The 27,382-nt window shown below is 35.2% G+C and overlaps 4 protein-coding genes across 8 annotated transcripts; all 4 read left to right on the top strand.

Annotated features, from left to right (window-relative positions):
* The first annotated feature begins 423 nt into the window (after window positions 1–423).
* LOC126694532 (uncharacterized) lies at window positions 424–1,684 on the top strand. Its single transcript, XM_050390865.1, has 2 exons — window positions 424–570; window positions 1,247–1,684. Exon 2 carries the CDS (start codon window positions 1,258–1,260, stop codon window positions 1,465–1,467), a length of 210 nt encoding a protein of 69 aa, XP_050246822.1. The 5' UTR covers window positions 424–570; window positions 1,247–1,257; the 3' UTR covers window positions 1,468–1,684.
* Window positions 1,685–5,985: 4,301 nt separating this feature from the next.
* On the top strand, window positions 5,986–11,785 carry LOC126694530 (aspartate carbamoyltransferase 2, chloroplastic-like). 5 transcript variants are annotated; one of them, XM_050390861.1, is made up of 8 exons: window positions 5,986–6,203; window positions 6,436–6,470; window positions 8,749–9,355; window positions 9,437–9,576; window positions 10,547–10,720; window positions 10,853–11,089; window positions 11,202–11,297; window positions 11,465–11,785. In XM_050390861.1, the coding sequence occupies exons 3-8, from the start codon at window positions 8,809–8,811 to the stop codon at window positions 11,486–11,488; spliced, it is 1,218 nt and encodes a 405-aa protein (XP_050246818.1). In that variant the 5' UTR covers window positions 5,986–6,203; window positions 6,436–6,470; window positions 8,749–8,808; the 3' UTR covers window positions 11,489–11,785. The 5 variants fall into 5 exon arrangements, with proteins under 5 accessions (XP_050246818.1, XP_050246816.1, XP_050246819.1 ...); XM_050390859.1 differs by lacking the exon at window positions 6,436–6,470 and having other exon boundaries at window positions 5,986–6,227; XM_050390862.1 differs by lacking the exon at window positions 6,436–6,470 and having other exon boundaries at window positions 5,986–6,227; window positions 11,452–11,785.
* A 9,815-nt stretch (window positions 11,786–21,600) lies between these two features.
* Window positions 21,601–25,035, top strand: LOC126695833 (uncharacterized). The gene is made up of 4 exons (XM_050392636.1): window positions 21,601–21,656; window positions 23,167–23,877; window positions 24,049–24,908; window positions 24,997–25,035. The coding sequence occupies exons 1-4, from the start codon at window positions 21,650–21,652 to the stop codon at window positions 25,033–25,035; spliced, it is 1,617 nt and encodes a 538-aa protein (XP_050248593.1). The 5' UTR covers window positions 21,601–21,649.
* Window positions 25,036–25,110: 75 nt separating this feature from the next.
* LOC126694531 (uncharacterized) lies at window positions 25,111–26,338 on the top strand. The gene is made up of 2 exons (XM_050390864.1): window positions 25,111–25,934; window positions 26,033–26,338. The coding sequence occupies exon 1, from the start codon at window positions 25,128–25,130 to the stop codon at window positions 25,932–25,934; it is 807 nt and encodes a 268-aa protein (XP_050246821.1). The 5' UTR covers window positions 25,111–25,127; the 3' UTR covers window positions 26,033–26,338.
* Window positions 26,339–27,382: the final 1,044 nt, after the last annotated feature.

The raw sequence follows: 27,382 nt of genomic DNA, 5'->3' as shown, positions 1-27,382 counted from the left end.
AGACATTTCTAATCAAACAATATATTTATAAAGACTAAAATAAAAAATAACTTTCAAGTGTAGAGCAAATGAGAAATAGAACCTGATTTATATAAAAAGTATTGTTGTAGTTTCATTGAATAATAATAAGTTTTTAGCAATCTCAACATTCATAAATTAAAAAAAATTAAGCACAAGCATAACAAAAATTTAAGCACAGCCATAACATTGACACAAGACTTATTAATAAGACCCACCTACAAAAAAAAAAAAAAAAAAAAAAATGCAGGCTTTAAAAAACAAAAAAAAAAAAACTTGGAGGCCCAAACTTAACGCCCAGTCCAGGGAGGGTCCAGGCATCCAGGGAGGGCCCAAATAAACAAAGTTATCTTAAGTTCTTAACAAATAAAATGGCCCAAAGATTTATAATTTTAGACCTTAGACCTGATTCCTGATACGGTGAGGTGAGCAGTTTAGAGTCTTGAGACTTGAGAGAGGCGGAGAGCAGAGAATCAGAGAGAGGCTGAGGACAGACTGAACAGTGGAGACTGGAGAGTAGAGAGAGGCGGAGAGCAGAGACTAGAGAGAAAGGTAAAATTTTTAGGGTTTTGATTTGTGGTTAATCTCTTAGACCGGATTTGTAGTTTATCTGGTTGATTTTTGGTCAATGATTTTGTTTAGAACCGGATTTACCAAAATTTTTTTGTTTTTTGGTTAAAAGGATGTGCCAGATTATTTTTGTAATTCATTTGAAACTACCCGTTTCTTTTCTAAAATTTTGGGACTTGGGGGCCTTAGGCAATTGCCTAACTCGCCTAAGGGAAGGGCCGGCCCTGGTGACCGAACTGATCAGTCTCAGTCCATAGTCGACCCCAAAATTTGGGACTAAAAGCTTGGTTATTGTATTGTTTCAAATATGCCGTTTAATGTATTATAGTACACTCTTAAGTTAATTTAAGTTTGCACAAGTAGCTGTTTTAACTCTGGTAAAGACTGTGCGATGTCCAAGCTCTTTAGAACTTTCACACGATCATGAAGTGGTCTATGAGCTAGAGTTTTTGGCACTGGTTGCAGATAGCCAGCTATGAGCAACTGGAACATTTTGTGTTAATCATTTTGTTTGCGATTGTAAATGCAACTTCTGTATATTATTTTTGTTGTTGATGAGGAGAAGGAGAACTGTTCTTTTTGAATGAAGACTTTTTTAGAATTTCCGTTTAGCTTTGACTCTCCAATAGAGTAAAGGTTGTGCCTCTTTAATTTGCAGATTGGTGGGAAATGAAGAAAGGAGCGCACCCCCAGTTGCAATGGATATCCTATGTGACTCAGAGTGGAAGATTGATGAACGTTATGATGACCAAAATACACCAGGTTGGTAAAGTCTACCACTTCAGGGCGAAACGTCAAATGGCTGAAAGTGTAGGGCAGATTGCCAAGTTTAGGCGTCGTTATGAAGAAAAAGAGAATGATGAAGACAAAGAAAAGTGACTTTTTCTAGGATGCAATCGTAATATTCTTGTCAGATTTAATGAATATTAATCTTTGGAATAAAAATGAATCTGGTGAGTATTCTATAGAACATGTGTGTTGCTATGTTTTGTGACTGGTTAAATTTTGACAAATATTTCCATTTGGATCATGTAATTTGTCTTTGGCAGTTTAAGGTACCTGTGAGTTTATCAAATTCAAGATTTTGAGTTCCTGCAACTCTTATTTTGTCACAAGGGTTATATTCTACCTTTATCATAATGAATACTTGGCAATTTTACACCCTTCATGTAAACTATTTAAAATCTTTGTTTCCCAACTCTTTAAATGGGTTCATACTGTCAACCGGAAGCATTTGAATGGAGTTTATATATCATAGTAGAGGATTTTCTTCTATTTCTTGTAGGATTTCACAAAGTGACTTGGTCTTAATTACTGCTTAGGTGAAACTTCCACTGTGGGGTTTAGTTTCAAACTTTCAATATCTTTTGTTTCTCTAGGTTGTTAACTGCTGCTTTCACACACCCCACGCCCTCCCCGAGAGCATTGATTTGCTAAAATTGAATAATCTTCGCACAAAGTATACCTGGTTATGGTTAATTAGTTACATTGTGATTCTCTGATAACAGAATAATGTAATATGCTTGCACTGTTTGATTACTTTCTAGTGCAAGAGGATTTCTTGTTCAGTATGATTACCCCTTTGCTAGTTATGTGTTTGAATGGCATTTGCAAGTTTGTACCCTTTCATGGATATTGATAAATGGATGGTTAGATTAATGAATTTACAATGGATGATCCAATTGCCTACCACAATATAAAGCTTTGGTTGGCAATAATTTGATCAACTCCTCTACTTCCCTGCTATACATATATTTTTAAAGGTTTCGGACTGTTCCATATTTACCAAAGTTTGATCCATGGTCTGGGTTTCAAGATCCTCCCTGCTTTGATCTATTTGATTTCTGGCATCATCCTACTTGATTGATTATGTAAACAATGCATTGAGAGGACCATGGGGAATGATGGGCCTCAGGTCTACCACATAAGACCTACAACACTAGAGAAGGGCCTTCCATCATAAAGAGAGAATAATGTGGGGAAAAAATGTTTACTCACACCGTTACACATACTTTAGCCATGGACTAGCAAAGGCAAAAAAAGTTATCCGTGCACACATGAAAGAAGAAAACCCTCCCATCACGTATTTAGTTGCCAGCCACACCAGGTCTAGCACCCACAACATGAGTCTTCAATAATAACCCATGTAAGAAAAACATGAACTACCACATGGAAAAAAGGGAACTTCCCCTCTTCTCCTCACTTTAGATATATAATATATCATAAATATGCCTTTTCTTCTACTTAGCAAAAAAAAGAAAGATAAACCCCCGTCTCTCTTCTCCTCACTTTAGATATATATAATTTAGATATATATAATATATCATAAATATGCCTTTTCTTCTACTTAGCAAAAAAAAAGATTAGCCCTTCTGTCTCTTCTTGTGCATCTTAGAATGATGCAGCTAGTAAATTTTCAAATCGCCATTTCTCTTTTTCTATGGCTATTATTAAATGCGATGGTGGAAGGAAACTCAATACCTAAAGTGGTGCAACACAATGTTACGGCTGGCTCTTTGTCATCGTCACCATGGCTCAAGAAAATCATGAACCAAAAGCAAGACCCTAGAAGTCCCGGGTGTGGGAACAGGCCTTGGATACGCAGGCAAGGAGAGTCTCGACCTGGAATGCAGTGTTGTCGAAACCGTTGTGTGGATGTTTTTTCTGATGTTAATAACTGTGGTTTGTGTGGGATTAGATGCCCGTTTACTTGGCAATGTTGTCGTGGTTTATGCGCTGATACGAATATTAACCCATATAACTGTGGCAAATGTGGAAACAAATGTCCATTTGGTGTCCTGTGCTTGTATGGGATGTGTGGGTATGCTGAGGCATTCCCTCCATTGCCATTTCTACGACCACCGCCTCGCCCTCCCTTCCCATTTCCTCCTAAACCGTCTCGACCACAACCATGGCCTCGCCCTCCTTTCCCATTTCCTCCTAAACCTCAACCATGGCACCCACCACACCCACCTTCAATGCAATGAAGTTATTTTGATAATCAAGACATGTTCCTTACATTAGTCTTCCCAGCTATTTTAGTTATCTTTGCTGTTCCTGTAATGTTTGTGAGTACTCTTTCTTATTCTTCATATATTAATGTCCTACCCTTTCTTATTCTTAGTCTCATCTATCTGAGAAGTTGGTATTGTAAGGAGTCATGATTTATAAAATTTCAAGTTTTGCAATTATATTATGAATCATGATCCATGCCAAGATGTCCGCCAGCCCTCATCCCAATACTACTATTTTTCGTGATTTCAGCAGTTCTTGTTCTTTAAAATAGTAAAATGTGTTTCAATTTTCGGGCTTAATTATCTTTCGCTTCAATAAGAACTTGAAAATATTTGGTGGCAGATAGAAGCCTAATATCAAGACTACAACTAGTATTTACCCCACCCTCAAAAAAAAAAAAAAAAAAAAAAAGGAGGGGGGAGGAGTAGAGCATTCACATTAGATTTGGCAAAATTATAAATTTAACTTAAAAGACTATTTTATTTTTATCTATTTTGCTTAGCTCATTCTTTTATTCTTTTATTCTTCTCACAACTCTCCCTCATACACTACAAAAATGATATGTTTTTGTTCATAATATCATGCATGTGAACTAGAGGTGACAATATTTGACACAACTTATGAACATGATATTTTTTTTTACGAATTAATGTTTCCTAAAAATGGATTAATGTCAAAGTGGATTAACTCATTTTGACACAATTAATAAATGTGTTAATTTCATTTGCAATCAACTCAAAATGACATATCTCATTATTTGTGTCAAGGTGGATTTACCCATTTTAACACATACCCATTTGATCCATATTACTTATCAATTTGGATTATGCTCGTTGTGTGTGAACAATGATCACAAAGGTTTTGAACTTTTGATTGTTGTGGCTTTGAACGGAAGGGTATTTTGATGAATACCGATGATGGCTGCAAAATTACTAACTTGAGGTTGATTTTGGATTGGGGAATTTCATAGGTGACATGTCTCTCATCTTAGTTGAGCGAGGGAGAGAGATGTTGAAGATTTGACTATGATTATAGCTAGCAATTGTTTTAACTAGCTACAAGTTAGCCCAATGCCCCCTTACTAGTCCATTGCTGATTACTTTCAAGCGCACACTTCCCATGTACAAACCTCTCAATGTTTCTAATAAATCTAGGGCTTAAATTATGCCAACGCATTTAAAGGTTTATGAACTTAACCTAATAGTAAAAATTTAACAACGGTTAAATTCAACTAAAGTTATTGTTTTTTAAATCAGTTGGCATAATCTAAACTCTAGATTTATTTGAAATGAATTATTGTCTTTAATAACCTATTGCAATTTTTAGTATCTACATGGATTCCACATAAACCCACATAATATAATATAATATAATATCAAATATAGGTAGGGATAGCAATTGAGTGGTGGAGTGGGATCATAATAATAATTATAACTATATGGTGCATCAGCTCTCTCAATGTATCTAACAATAAAATAATAACAAGCAAATGACAGAAAATAAACAAACCTAATAGGTAATGAAAATTTTGTAATTAAAAAAATCACATTTTAGTAAATATACTTAGGTTAGGGTGGTACAATTAAAACCTGCCCCAGTTTGTGGTGAAACGAGCACTTCATGTTCTAGTCTCGTAAGATAAGTTCATTGGGAGTGGTGTGAATTAAGGTGAAAAACACCAACATTCTCTATTCTAAACTCAACTTTTTATTCATTCAATATATATTTTAGGATAAATTACACTAACGTATCCTGAAGTTTGGGTTAATGCCAACTAGGTTTAAAACTTTTCAAAACCAATAAATTTGGTTCTTAAAGTCAACTTAGTCCTTAAAGAGTTAGTTTCTTTTTTTTCTCAATTGTTTTAGGAACCAAGTTGACTTTAAGGACTAAATTTGTTAGTTTCGAAAATTCTTGGACCTGGTTGACATTAGCCCAAATCTCAAGGTATGTTAATAAAATTTACCTTATACTTTACATTTTGTTTGTTTCAGCGATGATATTTTCTAGAAAATGATTCATTTTCCAAAAAAAAATTTCTATAAAATTATCTCATTTTCCTATATCTGGTAGCAACCTTAAATAAATTGAAAAACAATCTCCTAACTTTCCTTATTTAGATTGCTATAAAATAAAGTTATTTTCCAAAAAAAATTATTGAAAAACAATCTCTAAATACTCTGATAATAAACAATGCATTAAAAAAAGAAGCCATACTTTTTATGTTGACCAAAAATAATTTTCTTTTGACTTATTTTTCTATCGGTGTTTGACTACAGTATACCAAGTACTCTTCCTTTTTATATCCTCTAATAGAAACATGCCACGTAAGAGTTTTTACTATAAAGGAATAAGCCATGCCACACACGATTATCCAGTTCATAAAATAAAAAATCCAACCCCACAAACTACGGTTGAAGAACCAGAGTCTCCCACCTCCAACAGCCAGAGAATCTGCCGGAGAGCTTCTACGCTTAGCTTGTCGTTATCAGAAGTAAGAGTCTCTGTTCACCGGATTTTCGAATAGGAAGGACTCCCACCACCGTGGCCTCCAATAGCCATCGGCAAGCTCCTTGCTCTCAATCGCTACGCAAAAATGGCGGCTCCGGCAATTGATATCTAAGGTGGGTCCGTATGTTATTGTGTTACTAATATTAATAGGACTACTTTTAAAATGGGGGGGGGGGGGGGGGTTTGGAATCCATGACCGTTGGGTTTTGTGGAAAGAGAATATACGCAAATGTTGAATGGGAGTTTATCGTGTGTGGCATGTCTTATTTGTTGGTTGGTGAAATGCTGAAGTGGGATGACAGTATTGGAGGTTGTAAAAAAACAAGCAGAGTTGACACCAAGTCTTTAACAAAATGGTATATGTCATACTCTTATGTGGGTTGTTTATGGTTTCCCCCAAACGGGTCTCTCTTTTTTAGGCATTTATCATGCTAGTGCTGCATATAATTTAAGTTTGACAAAAAAAGAAGAAGTATGCATTAGTTTGGTTTAACTTTTTCTTTTGCGCCAAATTTCGTATTTTGAGTCCCTCCCCCTAAACTATAAAGGAGCTGCTACCATTCATTCACTGAACACCATTTGGGCACATCAGAAAATCTCTCTCTCACTCGGTCTGTGTCTATTTCTCCTTCTCTCTCTATTGTTCTTCAATTTTTTTTTGTGTGTTTGTTGTTGGCTGTTGAATTTGTTGTGGATTTCTTGGATGGGGTTTGGAGAGTGAAAAAAGGACTCCTTTTTGAAACGGAATTTATTGTATTAGTAAAAGGTTTGATTTTTTTTTTAGTATTATCATTCTTTCCTAGTTTTCCATGCTCAAGGGTTAGTTGTCTTTTTGTTTTTGTTTATGATAAATGGGTAAGTTGTCTTGTTGATATGCAATACCATCAAATTTGGTGATGTTTTAATTTTTTTTTTTGGGGATTTCGGCATGAAGCATAGGTCAGTAGTTGGAATCTTCCCTTGGCACCTTTACAAGTTACAACTTGTTTGGGAGGAGGGAAAATGAATGTCAAGAATGATTTTATAAAAGTCTATTTCTTTGTTTGGGACTTTTAAGAGTAATGTTAGCTGCACATAAAATGACACAACTTTTGTCACATGACAAGTTGTGGCACAAGTTGTGTCATTTTGTGTCCCTCACATTTCTCGGAGTTTTAATGGAGGGAATGGATTTGTTTGAGAGTTTAAGTGGAGGGAATGAAATGATTGTTCTCTATTCCCTTAAAACCTCAAATTTTTAGTAAAATGTTCATTAAATCTAATTTCATTCCCTCTAATTTTGAGATGAAAATTTGAGGTTTTGAGGGAATAGAGAGGATAATGAGTGTTTCCTCTTGCTCATTCCATTCTCTCCCAACTCCCAAATAAGTGAAGTGAAGAATATTCTAAAATTATTCTTTTCATTCATTTCCAATCTAATTTTTTATTAAAAAAGAAAAAGAAAAAGAAAAAGAGTTGGTGAAGTTTCTTATGTGTTTCTGTTTGCTTTGCTGTTTTTGTTCCTTTTGGTAATGCTTCACTTCCAACATGTTGCAATTGATTCCTGTGTTTGGAAGCAAAGTGATGTCAAAGTTTTAACCTTCGTGGTGATTACACTTTACTCAGGAAAAAAATGTTCTTCCATTGTTTCACTCCTTTTTTGTTCAATGGTATAATGTTGATTCTAATTGGACACAGTTCATTGGTTTTGAAATGAGTTAAAACTTTTTTTTTTTTTTTGGGAATTGTAAGTAACACAGGCATATAGTGAGTTTTGCATTCATGACCTCACTCTTCACGCGTTCTTGTGGGAGGAGGAAGTGACATTTGACTTGAGTTGGAGCTCATTGGCAAGTTTTGATATGAGCTTGATCCATACTTGCAAAGAAATAGGTCGTGATGTTGTTTTGGATCTTTTGAGTTTTTAATTTGTATTCAGAATGGATTTTGTGTATAACTTACAAGGGAGTAGTCTGCATTTGCAACTTTGGATTTATTTATTGGAGAAATTAATCATAGGCAAGTGATGCTAAGGTTTGGAATTTAATGGAGATGCTTTATGATCTCTATGTGCTTTGTTCTTGCAGATGATTTCACAATCATTATGGCTGCTTCTGTTTTTGGACTGTTTTGTTCTTGTTTCTTTTTCATAAATTAAAATGCTGACTTGAAGTTATCTCTTAGAATTTTTTTTCCCATGACCTGGCACTTCAGTTTAAAAAAAAAAAAAACTCCATTAGGGTGCTGAGAAATGAGGAAAGAGCAGGGGAAAAAAAATCTAAGTCTTTATGTGTTTGTGGTGTAAAGCTTGTTTAGTGGGTTTTCTCCCTATTATTTATTTCCTTGATATTGAAAATTTTAAGATACAAAATTTTGGTCTCTTTTGCTTTTCCTAAAGTTCTTCCAAACTTCCTGATGTAAAATCAAGTATTTATTAGAAAAAATATATATTTATTTTGGGTGTGTGTTGGATTCTGTTTTTTTTCATAATCAATATTATAGCATGTGAATTGTGAAAGTTAGGGTCTTATTAAGTTCGTACTTAATCAATGTATTGTAATTGCTTCTACTTCATTCAATTTGATTGTAATTGCCTCGTGCCTTTTATTCTTTTTCCCCCTTTTTCCTAATTTATATTGCTGATTATATTTATAGGGTTTTGAAAGTGTTTAGCAAACACGACTCGATCCTATCAATCCAATTCTATAAAGTCCGATGGCTGTTTCATCTTCTCTTTTTACATCTTCGTTGCAAGGGAGCATGGTTGCTCCCAAAACATTGAAATGTTACAGAGAGTATATGTGCAGTCCTTCAAATCTTTCCTGCAGACAATCTGGATATTCTAAGTCAGTGTACCTAACACATTCGAGGTTATTGCCCAGTGGGAAATTATTGAAAAGGGAACAAACTGACGGAGTCTCTCCAAAGGACAGAATCCAGTGCTGTGCAGTACAAGTTGAAAATGCACCTTCATTTTCAGTTGGGAAGAAGTTTCAGCTTGATGATGTAATTGAAGCTCAACAATTTGATAGGGATATTCTTGGTGCTATATTTAAAGTCGCACGTGAGATGGAGAAGATTGAAAAGAATTCTCCTGGAAGCCAAATTCTTAAGGGTTATCTTATGGCTACTCTCTTTTATGAGCCTTCCACTAGAACTAGGCTTTCCTTTGAGTCTGCCATGAAAAGGTTAGGTGGGGAAGTTTTGACAACTGAAAATGCACGGGAGTTTTCATCAGCAGCTAAAGGAGAAACACTTGAAGGTAAGCCTTTTCATCTGTTTAATCAGGTTTCTAGTGGTGGATTACTGAAAGTTAGTTGTAATTTAGTAGCTTGATTTGCAGATACCATAAGAACCATCGAGGGTTACTCGGATATAATTGTGATGCGGCACTTTGAAAGTGGTGCTGCCAAAAGAGCAGCTGTCACAGCTGGCATTCCTATTATTAATGCTGGGGATGGTCCTGGGCAGCATCCTACACAGGTATGCAAGAAAGCTGTTCTTAACTACAATATTGAGCTTTTTGTTTGGAGAAAAGAAAGGCGTGTGTAAAAATAAACAAAACAGTGAAGTGATTTTAAGAGAAATAAATAATTTAATGATAAATCAAGTGGACAAGAAGTTTGGAGGTGGATACAAATTGTGGCCTTCACTGAGAGTTTCCATCTATCCCATGATCATTGTCCATTATGCTACTCTGTATCTTCTGTAATGGAGAGGAATCTTAATTTGTTTTAGTCTAGAAACTATTTATACAACACAGGATATTAATAATGAAGCTTTGTCATAATTTAGAAAGAGACTAATTACAAAAGCAAGCTTTTTTATTTTCAATATTAGTTAGTCATAGATAAGAAGTCATTCCTATGGAAGATACACACATGAAAGAAACATAGAAATGGTTCACCTTTTAACCCAGTTGTTCAATTTTCATACTATATGGACTAATGGACAGTTGAAAACTCTAATGGTCCATTTGAATTGAGGGAGATGGAGGGGGAGTAGAGTAGAGTAGAGTACCGTAGATTTAGCACAAAATTAGCTTATTTTTAGCCAACTCTACTCTACTCTACTCCCCCCACTCCCCCTCCTTCCCCCCTTCCATCCAAACAGGCCATAAACAGCTTGATTCTCTGAGATTAAAAAAAAAAAAAAAAAGGAAGAGCAGATGTGAGTGTTAAGAAGCACCTAGATTACATCTTGTATCCAAGGCTTGCTGCAAAAGATGGGGTGAGGTGTTCATCTACAAATATCTTCATAGACAAGCAACATTGTTGTTTTGTCTTGGTATGACATTAATTGTTTATTTTCTCCTAATGTAGAGGGGGAGAATAATGTTTTGTATTTTCATTTGATGATTTTTTTTTAATCATTTCGTCATATTTTAATTGCTGGTAGTAAGTTTCACATAGTTTAGTTCAAAGATCTATTCTTGATGTTGTGTACGATTCAGGCTCTCTTGGATGTATATACCATTGAAAGAGAGGTGGGGAAGCTAGATGGCATCAAAGTTGGGCTAGTGGGTGATCTTGCCAATGGAAGGACTGTCCGCTCACTTGCTTACTTGCTTGCCAAGTACCAAGATGTGAAGATCTACTTTGTCTCTCCTGATGTGGTAAAAATGAAGGTAAATGTTGATCCAACTGTCATTTGAATTTACCTGTAGGTCTTCTGTGTGTGATTTAGGCAAATGAGAAGTGGAAATACTATAGAAAATTTGGGGTTTTGGACTCTCAATATTTACAATTTCATCTTACAGGATGATATAAAAGACTATTTGACATCAAAGGGAGTGGAATGGGAAGAAAGTACTGATTTAATGGAAGTGGCTTCTAAGTGTGATGTAGTGTATCAAACTCGCATTCAGAAAGAAAGATTTGGAGAGAGAATTGACCAATATGAAGAAGCTCGAGGCAAGTACATTGTAGATCAGAATGTCTTGGATGTTATGCAGAAGCATGCTGTGGTCATGCACCCTCTACCAAGGCTTGATGAGGTATCCATGTGATGTTTAAGTGATGTTGGTGTGTTCTTTATGAGCGCGAATATTTTTAAGTGCTTCTTATGTATATACTGGTTTATTTGTTTGTTCTCATGAATTTTTGCAGATTACTGTGGATGTCGATGGGGATCCAAGGGCTGCTTATTTTAGACAAGCAAAGAATGGACTTTATATACGGATGGCTCTTTTGAAGCTCTTACTTGTAGGGTGGTGAAAATGCCTCACCTCTAGTTTCAAATTTTGACCCCTTTTTTTTTAAAAAAAAAAAAAAAATTATAGGGCTTCCAATTTTGACTTGGTTTCCATGGTTTACTGAAACTGCGACACAGAATTGTTTTTTTTTTTTTTTTGTTGAGTTTGAACACGCAGGGATCTGAAAGCCATAGCTCTTAACTTTTTATTTTTTTGGGTGACCTCTAAATTGATTGCCTCCTGTTATGCTCTGAACTTCACTAATGCTCGGTCATGAGTCATGACCTTGAAGCTCTCATGACAAGATCCATTCTGTGCCATTTTACGTCTCAATTGCAATGTTCAACTCATCAGTTTGTGACCAAGTAAGTTGCTGCTTGCTGGCCCTAGTTGGTGTTTCTTTCTATAATAAATCTAGAATAATTTTTTTTTCACAACTATTAATGTGACTTGTTATGATTGGTGTAATAATAAAAGTAATTTCACTAGTGATTTCTATGTGAGTGATTTTACTCCAAACACACTTTGCTACTTTAATATGATGTGAAAATAGTCGGGTTCCTAGCCACCTTCCCTCTCTCCCTTTTTCTCCTTTTATTTTCCTCTACTTATCCTACATAAAAAGAAGAAGAAAAACCCATAAGTTGTTTCGTTTTAATTGTGAAAAAGAATGTATTTAAACGGAATGGTTAAACTTGTTACACACAAACTGTTTTACACACATTTTTAAAAGCAACTAAAATTGTGACTTTAAGTTATGTTTCAGTTGCTTTTGAGGGTGTGTAAAACTGTGTAAAACAAAGTTACCACTTGCCTAAACTACCAAGGCCACGTTAAGAGTGAACTGCCAGGCAAGTTGACTAAGTTGCCACTTGCCTAGACTGACAAAATGAAGAACATGGTTCAAAATTTATCTATTTCATAATAAGGAAGATGCGATATGACATTTTTCTGTAACACTCCTGCGACTTCTCATTACCAAAAATGCTCGAGGCTGCTACAAAACTGATAATAACCTTAAGCATTTTCCATCAGACTAACTCTTTGCTCACATAAACATTGATCAAACAATTGGCTATTCCAAGCTTTGTAAGAAAAAAATCTGGGCCCAGGGCAACATTTGTTCAGAGTGGCTATGATGCATAATTAAGCAATTATGAATTCTGTTACACACCAAAACACGGAAAAAACACACTGAGAGAGAGAGAGAGAGAGAGAGAGAGAGAGAGAGAGAGAGAGAGAGAGAGAGAGAGAGAGAGAGAGAGAGAGAGAGAGAGAGAGAGAGAGAGAGAGAGAGAGAGAGAGAGATTTCAAACATTAGCGACAATACTATTTTAGTTAACAATACAGCTATTGCTAGTGTAATTTTCTTTTTGGGTAATTAAACTAAACCCACATGTGGTTTGACCCGAAATCACTTTGCCTACCTGTGGTTTAAAAAGTGTCACTTTACTTATCTGAGGTATATTCCGTTTGTTTTTCGTAACCCATCCTTGTTAAAATTAAGGGTAAATAGGTATTTTTGCTCAAATTTTATTTCTCTCTCCTCCCAAAACAAAAAATAGCACAAAAATGCAAGAGAAAGAAGATCAAAAAGTGGTATTTGTCTCTCTCTCTCCATTCACACAAATCTTGAACATGAAGAACATACCAAAAAAAAAAAAAAAAAAACCAAAATCAACCTACACAAGAGAATGGACAACCAAACACCCTTTGCTGTGCAATTGATGATTATGATGGATTTGTTGGACACCAATCTAGAAGGGAAAGCCAAGCTGTACAAAGACGTTGCATTGAGCAATATCTTCATGATGAACAATGGACACTATATCTTGCAGAAGATCAACGGGTTAGCAGAGATCTACTCGGTGATAGGTGACACATGGTACCAAAAGCGGTCGTTGGATCTGAGGTAGTACCACAAGAATAACCAGAGAGAGACGTGGAATAAGCTATTGGGTTGTCTAAACCATGAGGTTTGAACCCTGTCCGTGGGAAAGTGGCGAAGCCGGTTCTGAAAGAGAGGTTCAAGTGTTTCAACCAAATGTTCGATGAGATACACAGGACGCAGAGCTCATGGGTAGTGAGTGACAAGCAGCTTTAGTCGGAGCTTCGGATTTCGATATCAATGGTGGTGATACTGGCATATAGGTTGTTCTTAGGGAGGTTCTTGGATGCTGGGAGACTTAGGAATGAATTCTCGGTACCATTAAGAAAGAAAAACACTCTAATACCTGAGAAGCATTAAGATTCTCTCTAGCGGCATAAACACTCTATTACCATAAAGACTTAGGAAAGGGTAAATGTTAGCTGTGAAAGGTGCATTATTCTTGCTTAGAAATTGGACAATCTGAGTCATTAAGTCAATGATCTTGTGTAGGTTGATTTTGGTTTTTTTTTTTTTTTTGGGTATGTTCTTTATGTTTAAGATTTGTGTGAATGGAGAGAGGGACAAATACCACTTTTTGATCTTTTTTCTCTTGCATTTTTGTGCTGTTCGGGGGCCTTTTTCAGATGCCCAGCCACGTGTGGTCTATTGGAGGGATGACTTTACTAGGCCCGGGTTCTTTTTGGGGAGTTGCGTCCGGAATTTAACATTGGGCCACGTGGTCCAACGGCTACCGGCGTATTTTTTAAGCCTATAAAATCATTAAAGCCAAAGTCTAAGAATCACGATAATGGTTTAATAAATATATAATATGCATTTGATATGATAGCTTTGATTAGTAATTGTGATAACAATTGAAATAAAGTAGTATTTATTTAAAGGTAAAGTAATCATGTACTCAATGATATAAATTTAAAAATATGGAAGCAAAGTCACTTATCTTTGTATGGTTTATAGCTCCAGTTATGTAGCATCAGTGAGCTGATAGGATTCTAGCAGAATGCCAGCGGTAGAGGCTAGTTAAGTTTGCCCCTTTTATCATGCATTTAAATGAGTTTAAGCCTTGGTTAATAGTTGTAATAGTAGTTGGAATAAAGTAATATGTATTTAAATGTGATGTAATCATATACTCAATGATGTAAATTTAAAGATAAGGAAGCAAGGTCACTTATCTTTGATGGTTTACAGCCCCAGCTATACAGCTTCTGTGAGTTGATAATATCCTGGCAGAGTGACCCTAGCAGTAGAGAGGTAGTTTGTCATGATAACTTCAAGATTGATGGGGAAAAATGGGTGCAATTGGAGGGAGAGAGAGTATGTCCAGCTGTGTGTAGGGGCTAGTTAAGTTTGCCTCTCTTATCATGCACTTAAATAAGTTTTCCCCTTGATAATGCTCTTTTAGTTGTTGTGAAGTTATGAATAGTGTTGCCTTTCATGAGAAGGGTTTTTTCATGGAGTATTTGTGCCTTATAAGAGAAGGGTTTTATGTAAGAAGTAGTTGTGTCTTCTAAGAGAAGGGCTTTGATATGAGATCTTGGTGCTTTCTAGGAGAAGGATTTTAGTAATAGAAGTTCATGCCTTCCATGAAAATGGCTTTTAGTATGAGTGTTTGATATCTCTTGAGAAGTGTGGAGATGGTAAAAGATATAGATGCTTTGTGGGATGTAGTATTTGTAATATGTATGATATATGGAAGTATGAGAGATATGGAGGTTAAAGATAGTAAAAATATTAGATTATAACAGCTGGAGAAGTTGTAGAGATTGCTTTCCAAGAGGAAATATTTTGTAAGAGAAGAGTATGGAGATGTGTTTAGGTATTTGGAGATAGGAGCAGTAAGATAGATGTAGAAGAGTATTGAGATGTGTTTATGGGTAGCAAAACAAAAGAATTTCAGAGTGAGAGAGTATGAGAGTGGAGCTTAGAAGAGTTGTGATGTGTTATATGTAATGGTGTAGTAAGTGTGTATGAGATTGTGTACGAGAGGTGAAGAAAGAGATGTTTAGAGATATGGGTAGCAAGATATATGTATTTTCAGAATATGGAGAGTGAGATAATGAGTATATGAGGGTAATAGTATTGTTGTGTTTAGCAAAGCTGCTGGGATTGTATGAAGACTTATGAAGGCATTTATGAGCTAAGGGCTGAAGAGTTTAGTTCATAATCTAGAAACTAAAAAACTCAGAAGCTCAGACCTTCATTAAGAGTTTCAGAAGAATATTAGAGGGAGAAAGAATAGGGAAGTGTATGAGAGAGTTGTTCTTCCATTGGTGTCCCCTTCTTGAGGTGTTGATGAAGGGTCCCTTTAGAGCTGAGTTTAAGGGGGTATTTTAGCAAATAATATCAGCCAAAATCTGTTCCAAATAGCAATAAATCTTCAGAGAATCCATCTTAAGATTTGGCCAAAAATGGTATGTTTAGCTTTAAGGTATTCTTGCTGTTTCGGGTAAGAGCTGCTAGGGAAAGAGCAACAGAAAAGGAAGGTATTTTAGCAAGAGAAAGGTAGTTTTAATAGTTGGTTTTGGTTTTAGCCAAATGTGGAAAAATCAGTAATGTTTAGGCTACTGGGTCAGCTGTCACAGCTGTTCTGAGAAGGTTGTCCTAGTTGTCAGGAAAAGTTGTGACAGCTGTCATGAAAAACCTGTTCCAACTGTCAGGAAAAGTTGTGACAGTTATCATGAGACAGCTGTTTACTTTGGACAGAAGCCAATGAGGTCAGATGGGTGATTTTAGACTGCTGGAGAGGTCATTTAGCATTTATTGCATGGATTTGGCTGAAAAATGGTAAGATCTCTTTTAAGAGTAGCTTGCTATTTTAGGTATAACAGTTGGTTGCTGGGATCTTAGCATTAAATGGCTGATGATATCAATTCCAGTTAGGTGTCAAGTGCTGAATGCACTGCTGGGGTTCAGCTGGAAATGTTTCATTTTTGGGTGTTTGTGTTTTTGGTCCAAGGTTCCATTACAACACATTTCTAGCAAATAATAGAAGGGTTGGTTGAAGGCTAAGGAAGCTTTAGAGATTTGGTTAAGGTCTCATTGTGTTGTGACATAATCTTGGTAAGCAAGAAGAGTATTTAATGCTTTGCTTTGGCAGCTAGTAGAGACATATATGGTCTGATTGTGGCAAATAGTAGCTGGGTATCAGAGATATCATGAATATTTTGTATATAGTTGGAGATTAAAGATAGCCAATCAGATTAGGCCATGTGTTTGTGTTGGATTTTAGCTGAAAGAAGTAATGTAGTTTATGTAGAATAATACGATGAAGTTTCTAAATTTGTATAGCAACACCTGGGGATTGAATGAACAATTATCCCGCAGTTAGATGGCTGGAGATATTGAGTATTTGTCACATGATGAATATTAAGTTTTAGGAAAAGAGCAATGGAGAATTTTATCATTTAAAGTGCTATGTGAAGATGCTTACCATATGTTACTCGCTACACACAGACTCGTCAGAGTTTAGGGAGTTGGAGAAGACACGCCAAGCAACATGTTTCTTTTATCAACTTTAAACTGCTGGAGTTTTACTGAACATATCTCTTGGCTCTCCAAACCACGACTCCCAAAGTTTTCTCAAAGAGACTTATGAGCTTGGGTCATAAGCCGAAGATGAGATGACGTACCTTGGGTTTTGTTATCATTTTGTGTAAATATGGACTATTGTTAAGAAGCCGCTTGCCATGAGTGTAAGAGAGGTAATATGGGCCGTGAGTTTTGATTCATTGCTTAAGCCCAATCCATATGTTGATGTTGATAATGTCGTGGGGTTATGATCCTAATTGATGAAGAGGAAATGTGGACCATGAATCTGCCTCTTAAAGTAAGGATCTCGTGGGCCATGTGAGCCCAATCCATGTAGTTGAATAAGATATGAGTTTATTTTGAGTTTTAAATAGATTTACCCAAAAAATCAATAATATGTTGATGTGGCATGGGTTGCGAATGAAGTAATGTCACTTGGGCCGAAAAAATGGTCCTCAACATGTGCTATTTTTTTTTTTTTTTTTTGGTTTTGGGAGAAGAGAGACATTAAATTTAAGCAATAATACCTATTTACCCTTAATTTTAACAAAGGTGGGTTATGGAAAACAAACGGAATATACCTTGGTGGACAAAGTGATACTTTTTAAACCACTAGTAAACAAAGTGATTTAAGGTCAAACTACAATTAAGTTTAGTGTAATTACCCCTTTCTTTTTTGTTCGTTTATGGGACATTGACAATAAGTCAGTAACAAATATATAGAAATTTGGACAAAAAAGAAGAACAGAAAAAGATATATGTAGAAACTACTACAACTAGAAAGAAAAGTTCACATTAAAGACAGCCCACCATGAACATGCCTGCCAATAGGTAGGGAAGTTGGAATCCACATCATGGGACCAGGACTCCAGACCCCCAATAATATCCTTGGCCGAGGTGAAGCCTAACTTGTGTAGATTTTGAACAGCTCTCTGAACAAAGCTGAAGAAATTTCAGACAATCTAGGGGGTGTTTGGTACACCATTTTAAACAACAATTTTCAGTTTTTAAACAATATTACACGTATTTTCAGATATTTTTTCATCCACACGTATTTTCACAAATGTTTTCAAAAAACAAAACACATGTTTTTAAGTGCATGTACCAAACATCTCCCTAGCCTCCAAACTCGGGAGTGGGATGTTCAAGGACTTGGGAAGAGAAACAATCTTAAAGTGGTGAGCTGGTTTGACATCGACCAATACATGTACTTCCCCATTAGCAACCCCATCATGATACTCTTTACTGCTTATTCTGGAATCTGATTGAAGCAGCTTTAACTTCAAGGGTGACTGCAGCAAGTTTCACATATCATCTTTCTTAGTCAAATGAGAGAGAGAAATCAAATTGCAAACAAGCCAAAACATATAGACCAACAGTTTAAGCAACCTACTCATCCAATTACAATTTTCAATGGAAAACAGAAGAGACAGAAAGTGTAATTACTGGAGTCAGTGGAGACTGAGTAAACTTCTCATAATCAAACTCTCAAAATTGCTGCTGGGTGAATGTTGCATTTTCTCCTCGAGCTTCACACTGTGGTGACCCTCCTCTAATCTTTACCTGCAACGTAGGTCAGAAATGAATATGTATATATAAATGCCAAAGCTCAAAATATAAACACGAAATGTCCAATATCTATTAATATGAATACACACCATCAATAAAGCAAAAAACTAATTACGTCATGAAGAGAGCAAACTCAGCCCACTTAAAAGGGTTAAAGGAAGGAACGAAATAGTCATGCATTTGAGGATGTGAGACCTTTTGATCAATTTAAATCGTCGCTGATCCGTACTTTGTTTGACAGGTCTCAGGCATGGAGCTTTACACATTGTAGAAAGGGCGGTCCAACCTAATTTGGGGTCTAAGAGCATCAGTAGCAGCTAGTGCAAAAATTATGCCATTTTGCGACACCAAATGCCTACTTTATTATTTTACCATATCATTTTACAACATTTTATTTATCAGATATTTTATAATTCAATTCTATACATTAAAATAATATTTACTACACATTAAAATACATTATTTTGGTTTACCACATTTGTTTGTACCTTTGCAAATTTGCAACGGTACGGACACAAAATAGTATATGTGCCAAATATATGCAACATATGCAACATCTGCTAGGGAGCTATTTTTTGTTTTTGGTGTGGGATATGTGCCAAATATTTAGCATTTGGCACATATCCCACATCTACTGTGGGTGCTCTAAGGTGAAGGATTTATGTGGGGCTTTTATATGTATATATTAATTAAATAAAATTATTTAATGTTAATTAAATTGAGGTTAATTTCTTTCTCAAAAAAAAAAAAAAGAGGTTAATTTAATGTATTAAATATATAATTTAATGAATAATACTAACTAAAACTAAGGTTAATTTTATATAAAGAATTGAATATCATAGTTGAAACATAAATTTAACAAAAAGAAAAAATCTATTATTTTTTAAAAAGAAAATTAATTTTTCTTGGATATATGACAATACATAGTTAATTATATTTATAATCTAATGTATAATCTAGATATTAGTTGATATGTGGCTTTGTAGTAGATTAGTTTACAAATATGAAAGTTTCAAACTATTAAAGGAGATTAATCATCATTGATGATCTAACACATTTGTAATTTTTTTTAAAGTCTTGTTAGAAATAAAAAAGGAAAATGCTAAAGATACTACAAAATGTTCACAATATAATATGATAATAATAGTGGTTGATGAGCTTTAATAATGTAATTGATGAATATTTAAAATACCTTTTTGTGATTGGTAACATGTTAATTTATAAATCTATAGTAAAATTTGTGATATTTCTAACATCACTAATAATTAAAAGTGCTCAACTATTTGAAAAAATTCATATCTTTTTTAAAATTTTGGGCCTTTTACAATGGGATGGGGGCCTTTTTGTTAAGGGTAAATATTTTTCGTGGCCTTAGGCCTTGGGCCGGCCCTAATTGTAGTTGTCATCACGTATTAAAAATAGACAAACACTTGAAAATTGTGAACACTTGTGTACGTGAGCTGATTATACTTCATTTTTGAATTCCAACGCTCTTTTAGATCTTATATTTTCATCTTCCTGTAAATTTTTGAGACACTTTGCATCATCACGAACATGTAGTATTTTTTTTTTTATCTTCAATAAAATTTCTATTACTTATATTATATATGAAAAAAAAGGGTTAAATGCCTAACCTAGACCAACTCCCATCATACCAAAGAAAATCTGATTATAATAATAACTGTTCTAAAATAAATGTCTTCTTAGTAAAATAAATGTTATCAAAAAACACCTGATGATGATGATATCAAGAAGATACTCTAAAAGTGCCAGTTGTAAATGCCGACCACTACAAGCCTCTAAGATAAATATAGATGAGACAGTAAGAGTATATCACAGTAAGATGCCTTGCAAAAGCCCAAAATAGGAGGGAAAAACCCACTTCTTATCAATGTCCTCTAGTTAAGGTGTTCTAACTACAAAAGATCAAAATGCTGGTAAATTCTACTGTAAGGAGAGAGAAATATTGTGGGGCTGGTGAGGGCAGGAAACAGGGGTAGAGGTATAAGCAGCAGAGCAAACAGAACTACCAATTGATTTTGACATCTGTTGAATGAAGTCACTCCTGAAACAGGACCCCAACCTTTGACTCATTTGTTTAATGAAAGTTTAGCTAGGTTTACAAATTTTTATTGCTTTTGACAAGTTAGTCACTTATTAAACAAATACTTTTTATCTTTCAATAATATAAGATTTGGTCCAGCCTTCTCCATATCAAGAATTGCTCAAATGGTTGCCTATCTTCTATGATCCTTCAAAAGGTCTTGTCTCACACTCCCATAAGATATTGAAGCTATCCAAGACTGTCTTAACCAATTCCATGAATGGTCGGGTCTTTCGGTCAATACCGCCAAATCTGCCATCTTCTTTAGCACCAACGTTCAACAGCCAGCCAAAGCTGAAATTTGCAATCAAACAGGATTTAAACTCTTGGATCCAAATTCCAAGTATCTTGGCTTGCCCCTCCACATCAAGCGTGGGAACCAGTCACCTTTCAACGCCATAATTGATAAAATTAATAGGCGAAAATGGGTAATTACCCATAAGGATGAAACTATTCAGTTAGTTGGCCCGGTTTTGAAAGTTTTTGGCAAACTAGCAACTCGAGCCTCAGAGGCTCGATTTAGGGCCCAAAATCGAGCCTCTGAGGCTCGGTTTACGTTGTTTGATGTGGCAAAAAATCCACGTGGCGTTTACATGAAACTCGAGTCTCAGAAACTCAAGTTCCACGTAGATGCCACGTGAAACTCGAGTCTCTGAGACTCGGTTTTACTTTAAGTAAACCGAGTCTCAGAGACTCGAGTTTCAAGTAAAAAAACGCGCGCATTTTAACTTTGAAACCGAGTCTCTGAGACTCGAGTTTTAAGGCAAACTAAACTCGAGTCTTAGAGACTCGAGTTTCGCCTATCTGGTCATATCAAGCTGTCTTTGCTGTGCTCTGCTAGTCTATTAGCTGTGTGCTCTGTGCTAGTCTATTACATTGTGCTCTGTGCTAGTGCTGAAGGACTTGAATTATTTGTCCGTTGCTTGTTAGCCTATTAGTCTATTTTGGTGCTTGTGCTAGTCAACAACAACAACAGTCTTTGTTGCAGGTACACGTGAATATAATTTGTCTGTTTTGAGACATATTCAAAAAATATGTTAAACCACAACTTCTCTCAGACTATGTTGAACCACAACTTTCAGACTAAACACAACTCTCACACCTTCAACAACTTGAATCACAAAGCCTCAACAACTCTCACACCTTCAGCAACTTCAATCACAGAACCTCTCTTAAGAACTCTCACAGAGACTGAAACTCTCATACATATTTAGCAGTAAAACATTGCTCCTCTCACTCTCATACAATCTCAGCAGTACATTTGCACATCATTATGTCAAGTAAGGGTCTCCTCACTCTCTAATTAGTTGTTTAGTGTATATAGCCGCTTTAACCATTATTGCTTGCATTGTTTTAGTGTATATGCCATTTCGTAATAAAATATTTGTTTGTATTAGGCAAATATATTTGTTTCCTAATAAGATATTTGTTTGTATTAAAATATGTATATTTGTTTCCTTATAAAAAATACGTATATATATTTATATTTATATTTATATTTATATTTATATTTATATGTATATTTATACAACTATATAATTAAATATTTATATATACATATTTTTATTTATATATTTATAAAACTATATAATTAAATAATTAAATATTTATATAAATATATTTATATTTATACAACTATATATATAAATACTTATATAAATATATTTATATAAATATATAAATATTTAATTATATAGTTTTATAAATAGGCTAAATATAAATATATTTATATAAATGTATTTATATAAATATTTAATTATATAGTTGTAGCTTTTGTTTAGCTGGGAATGTTTTGTGGTTTAAGGTTCTAGTTCTTTGAGATTAATAAGCTTTTTGAGGCTCTCTTAGTTGGATAGTACATGGTATTTGCTTTTTGTTATTTGGGCATAGGTATAAAGGTGTTTATGTATTTGTGGCTGCATACGTTTGGCTTAAAAAAAAAATACGTATATATATTTATATTTATATGTATATTTATACAACTATATAATTAAATATTTATATATACATATTTTTATTTATATATTTATAAAACTATATAATTAAATAATTAAATATTTATATAAATATATTTATATTTATACAACTATATATATAAATACTTATATAAATATATTTATATAAATATATAAATATTTAATTATATAGTTGTATAAATAGGCTAAATATAAATATATTTATATAAATGTATTTATATAAATATTTAATTATATAGTTGTATAAATAGGCTAAATATAAATATATTTATATAAATATTTAATTATATAGTTGTATAAATAGGCTAAATATACAAATATATTTATATTTATATATTAAATTAGATGATATGTCTAATTTGATTGATCATGATTATATTCACATTAGTGTTTTTTTTTTTCTTTTTTTGTCTGATGAACCCTGCTCTATGTTATTTCATCAATAGTAGTGTAATAGGGTATGGCATTAATTTAAAATTACTTGAATGATGTTGTTACATAATTGCACTCATTCATTTGCACATCCTCATGACTTTTGTTGTTTGGTTTGATATTTTTATTTATATTTTTGTTAGAGTTGAGTTTCAATTTTGTAAAGAGGGTGAGTTTTGTCTTCAGTTTTTTTATTTGTTTGAGTATGAAATTATAATGATTGAGTGTGTTTGTATGTGATGTGGGGTGAGTATATGCAATTGTTACACTTTTAGAAGTTGCGATTGTTGTACTTTGAGTAGATAGAAAAGGTTTTGTAATTGATGTTAAATCAAAGAGATCAAATATGTCACTAACATAAATTTACTTGGCTCTCTAATAGGTTCACAATCTTTGAAGAATATTGACATAAATGTATACTTCGGTGGACCCCTTTACAATCCTGAAGGGATTGACGGATTTCCATTTAGAGGGGAGGGTATTGAATGCTACTACATGATGTTATGTCGTAAGTTGAAGACGTTGACTGATTTGAAGAGGAAAATAATGGACGAATTGAAATTGAACCCTGCTTGGTATGACATCAAGATTATTTATCGTTACCCACAAGAAGTTCTTCATGAACGGATAAATTACGGGTATATGGCGATTAAAGAAGATAAACATGTAAAGATGATGTTTAATAGGATCCAGAAAATGTCCCAAGTAAATGCTGCTGAGTTGTATGTAAGTTTGGAGGCGAGTGTAGACAACAGTACTGAGGTGGTGCAAGAAACATCTACGGCTTTACAATTTACAACCCTAGATAATGGATGCACTACAATGGGAGGGTATGCAATGGGAGGTTATACGCTCCCATCTCAAGATTATGTTGCAAATACTGGTGAAACCCTCTACTCTCAAGAGACACATTTAGAGGAGGAAGACGAAGACGAAGACGAAGACGAAGATCATGCTGCGAATGATAACATAAATAATGATGATATGGATCAGTACGAAGAGAGGATTGAGCAAGGTGACTTTGAGAACGATGTGGATGAGCATGAAGTCGTTCCTAATTTTGAAGAGGAAAATATGGAGTACCATGATGAAGGTGATGTAGATGATGATGATATTGGTGTCCAGCATGATACAGATACGACCGTTGGCTACAGAGCTCCTGCGGACTCATTCTACGCAAATACTTGGGAAGATATGGTTGATCCTTCACTTCTTCAGATACCATTTCTTTGTACTTGGCAAGATGGGATGCATTTTTGTAAAGGGTTGACTTTTGCAAATAAAGCTGCGGTGAAGCGTGCATTGATAATATACGCAGCAAAGGATAATAGAAATTTCTCCATCCAAAGGTCGAGCACAACTCAATTGTGCGCCGCATGCGTTGACGACAACTGCAAGTGGTACGTTGGGGCATACATGAAGTCTAAATTGAATGGTCTGTGGATGGTCACGTCTTATGTGGGTCCACACAGTTGTATACCCTTTGGGCTGCGAAGAGACGGTAGAATGATGGATTCTAATTTTGTTGCATCAGAAATTGTGGGAAGATTGCGAAAAAAGCACACTGCTACTATTGATGAGCTTTGGGAGATCATACGTACTAAGTATGATCATGAGCTTTCTTACTATAAAGTATGGGACGCAAAACAGAAGGCAATTGCTAAGATTTTTGGGGATTGGGAGGAGTCTTACCAAAGGTTGCGAAAGTTGTTGTTGGCATACTTGGATCAGGATTCGGGTACCCAGTATAGCTATCACACCATACCTAAGCCATTAGAAGGTACTACGTTACTGCGCTATGTATATTGGGCATTCGCTCCATGCATTGCTGCATTCCAGTATTGTAGGCCAGTGATCAGTATTGATGGAACTCATTTATATGGTAAATACAAAGGGGTATTGATGATTACAATGGCAACGGATGCTAATCAAAAGGTTTTGCCTATCGCCTTTGCTGTTGTGGATAAGGAGTCAGGGGCTAGTTGGGGGTGGTTTTTAGAGTATCTCAGGACTTCGATAGAGCGTGTTATTGAAAACAAGGACATTTGCATTATTTCTGACCGACATAAAGGTATCAAATGCGCCATTCGAGAGTGGCCTAGAGGGCAAGACGGAAGAGAACAGGTATATCATCGATATTGCCTTCGACATGTTGCTAGCAACTTCAACACACACTTTGATAACCCGACTCTAAAGGCATTGGCCTTGAAAGCTGGATATGCGACTCATGATGCTAAATTTGTGTCCATAATGCAAACCATTAAAGAGGCCGAGATTAATTTACTGAGGGGTGTAGACCCTACTGATCGCCGGATTATTCGTTATATGCCATACACATATCTAATGAGTGAGGATGTAGACAAATGGACCCAGTCACATGATGGTGGAAGACGTTACGGGGCAATGACAACCAATATCTCTGAGTGCTTTAATGGGGTTCTTAAAGGTGCCCGCGGTTTGCCCATTGCTGCAATGGTTGAGTTCACTTTTTTTAAACTTGTTGCATATTTCCATGATCGACATAAACAAATTACTTCTGATCTCTCTCGAGGTAAGGTGTGGAGTGATTATGCAATGGAGATCTATAACAAAAATGAGCAGAAAATTGCAGGACACACTCTGAGGAATTATAATCATGCAGAGGGTATATATCAAGTGGTTACCCCGTATAACGACCATAGAGCTGGAGGGGGAAATCACAGTCATGATGTGCGCATATTTGATAGAACATGTGGTTGTGGAAAGTGGCAAAACTTGAAGATCCCTTGTTCACATGCAATTAAAGTTCTTAAAGGTCTGCATCTCGATGCGCCTAGCTATATTGACCCATGTTACAGTCTGAACAACGCCATTCTCACATATTCACATAATTTTGTGGTGCCAAAGTCAGAGTCATTATGGACAGACGTTCGCGGACCACGGTGGGTGCCTGACCCACAATTGTTGCGGGCCAAAGGTCGTCCTACGATGTCAAGAATAAGGAATGAAATGGATGGGGTACGGCGAGAACGGGGAAGCCGGAGGGAAGATCCGGAGTTGAGGGAGATTCAACCGAGGCAACGATGTAGAGTGTGTCATCAAGAGGGGCATAACCGTAGATGCTGTCCCAATTCCCATGGGGCTTCGACAAGTGGTAGTGCTATGAACTAGGCAAGTGCCGTCACTGTTTTTATATAATATACTCAGAATGTCATTTGGTTTTTGTTCTTTGCATTTGGAAACTAATAACCGTATTTAATGTTTGTCAGGCAAGCGGAGACTTGATTTTCGTAAGTGACATTGTACGTGGAACTTGTCGTGATCTTCTGTATGGACAAGCTAGGTGATTATGTAGAGTATGTTGTATCAGTATGGACAAGTGTTAGGTGAATATGTATAATATGTTATATCAGTATGGAGCTTCCGCTAGGCGAATATGTAGACTATGTTGTATTAACTTAGTTGTTATTTTGTTTATTGTTGTAAATTACGGATAATTGAACTATTTGCTATCCATTTTACTCGTTACATTAGTTGCGTGATGCAGCTTTTTCCTATAATACGAACAATGATATTACTTTGGCAAGTTGCCCTTCTAGTATTGAACTGCCATTGTGTGCTAAGACTTTTTATCCAACAATAATTTTATTGAATAGTTACTGTTTTAATCTGGTTGTAGAACTTTAATGTATGCTCCGTTCGCGTATACAGCGTATGTAGTTGTTTGATGTGTTCTGGACCCTGGAAAATTTGCTGCAGGAGAGAAAATTAATTCTGGTCCATGCACCTGCGGCAAAAAAAAAAAAAAAAAAATCCCAGTGGAACTCGAGTATCTTATACTTGATTTCCATAAATAAAAATCGAGTCTCTAAGACTCGATTTCCATTTATGGAAACCGAGTATAAGATACTCGAGTTCTACTGGGAATTTTGCCTCCTTTTTAATTTTGCCCCAATTTGGTGACCTGCGGCCAAACACACCAAAAAAAAAAAATATATCCCAGTGGAACTCGAGTATCTTATACTCGATTTCCATTAATAGAAATCGAGTCTCTAAGACTCGATTTCCATTTATGGAAACCGAGTATAAAATACTCGAGTTCTACTGGGAATTTTTTTTCCTTTTTAATTTTGCCCCAATTTGGTGACCTGCGGCCAAACACACCAAAAAAAAAAAATTCCCAGTGGAACTCGAGTATCTTATACTCGGTTTCCATAAATGGAAATCGAGTCTTAGAGACTCGATTTCTATTTATGGAAATCGAGTATAAGATACTCGATTTCTATAAGTAGAAACCGAGTCTTAGACTCGATTTCCATTTATGGTAACCCCATTTCTACTGCGATTTTTTTTTTCAATTTTTTGTTATTACCCCATTTGAGAACTAATTTCAGGTAATTTTTTACTAAACCGCCAACATCGAAGAGTAAACGTTGTAAATCCAAAAATATAACTGAAATGAACAAAATAAAATTATACAATCTGGTTTATTTGTTTTTAACTGCCAACATCTAAGTAACCCAACCCTGTAAATCCAAAAAAAAAGAAAAAGAAAAGAAAATCAACATCATGAGTCTTCACAATCCAACAATACACAAAAAGCACACATTCAGTATAAT

This window comes from Quercus robur, chromosome 8 (assembly GCF_932294415.1).
Source record: "Quercus robur chromosome 8, dhQueRobu3.1, whole genome shotgun sequence".
NCBI lineage: Eukaryota > Viridiplantae > Streptophyta > Magnoliopsida > Fagales > Fagaceae > Quercus > Quercus robur.
Note: the sequence above shows the minus strand (reverse complement) of the source record. Positions and strands in the feature narration are given on the sequence as shown.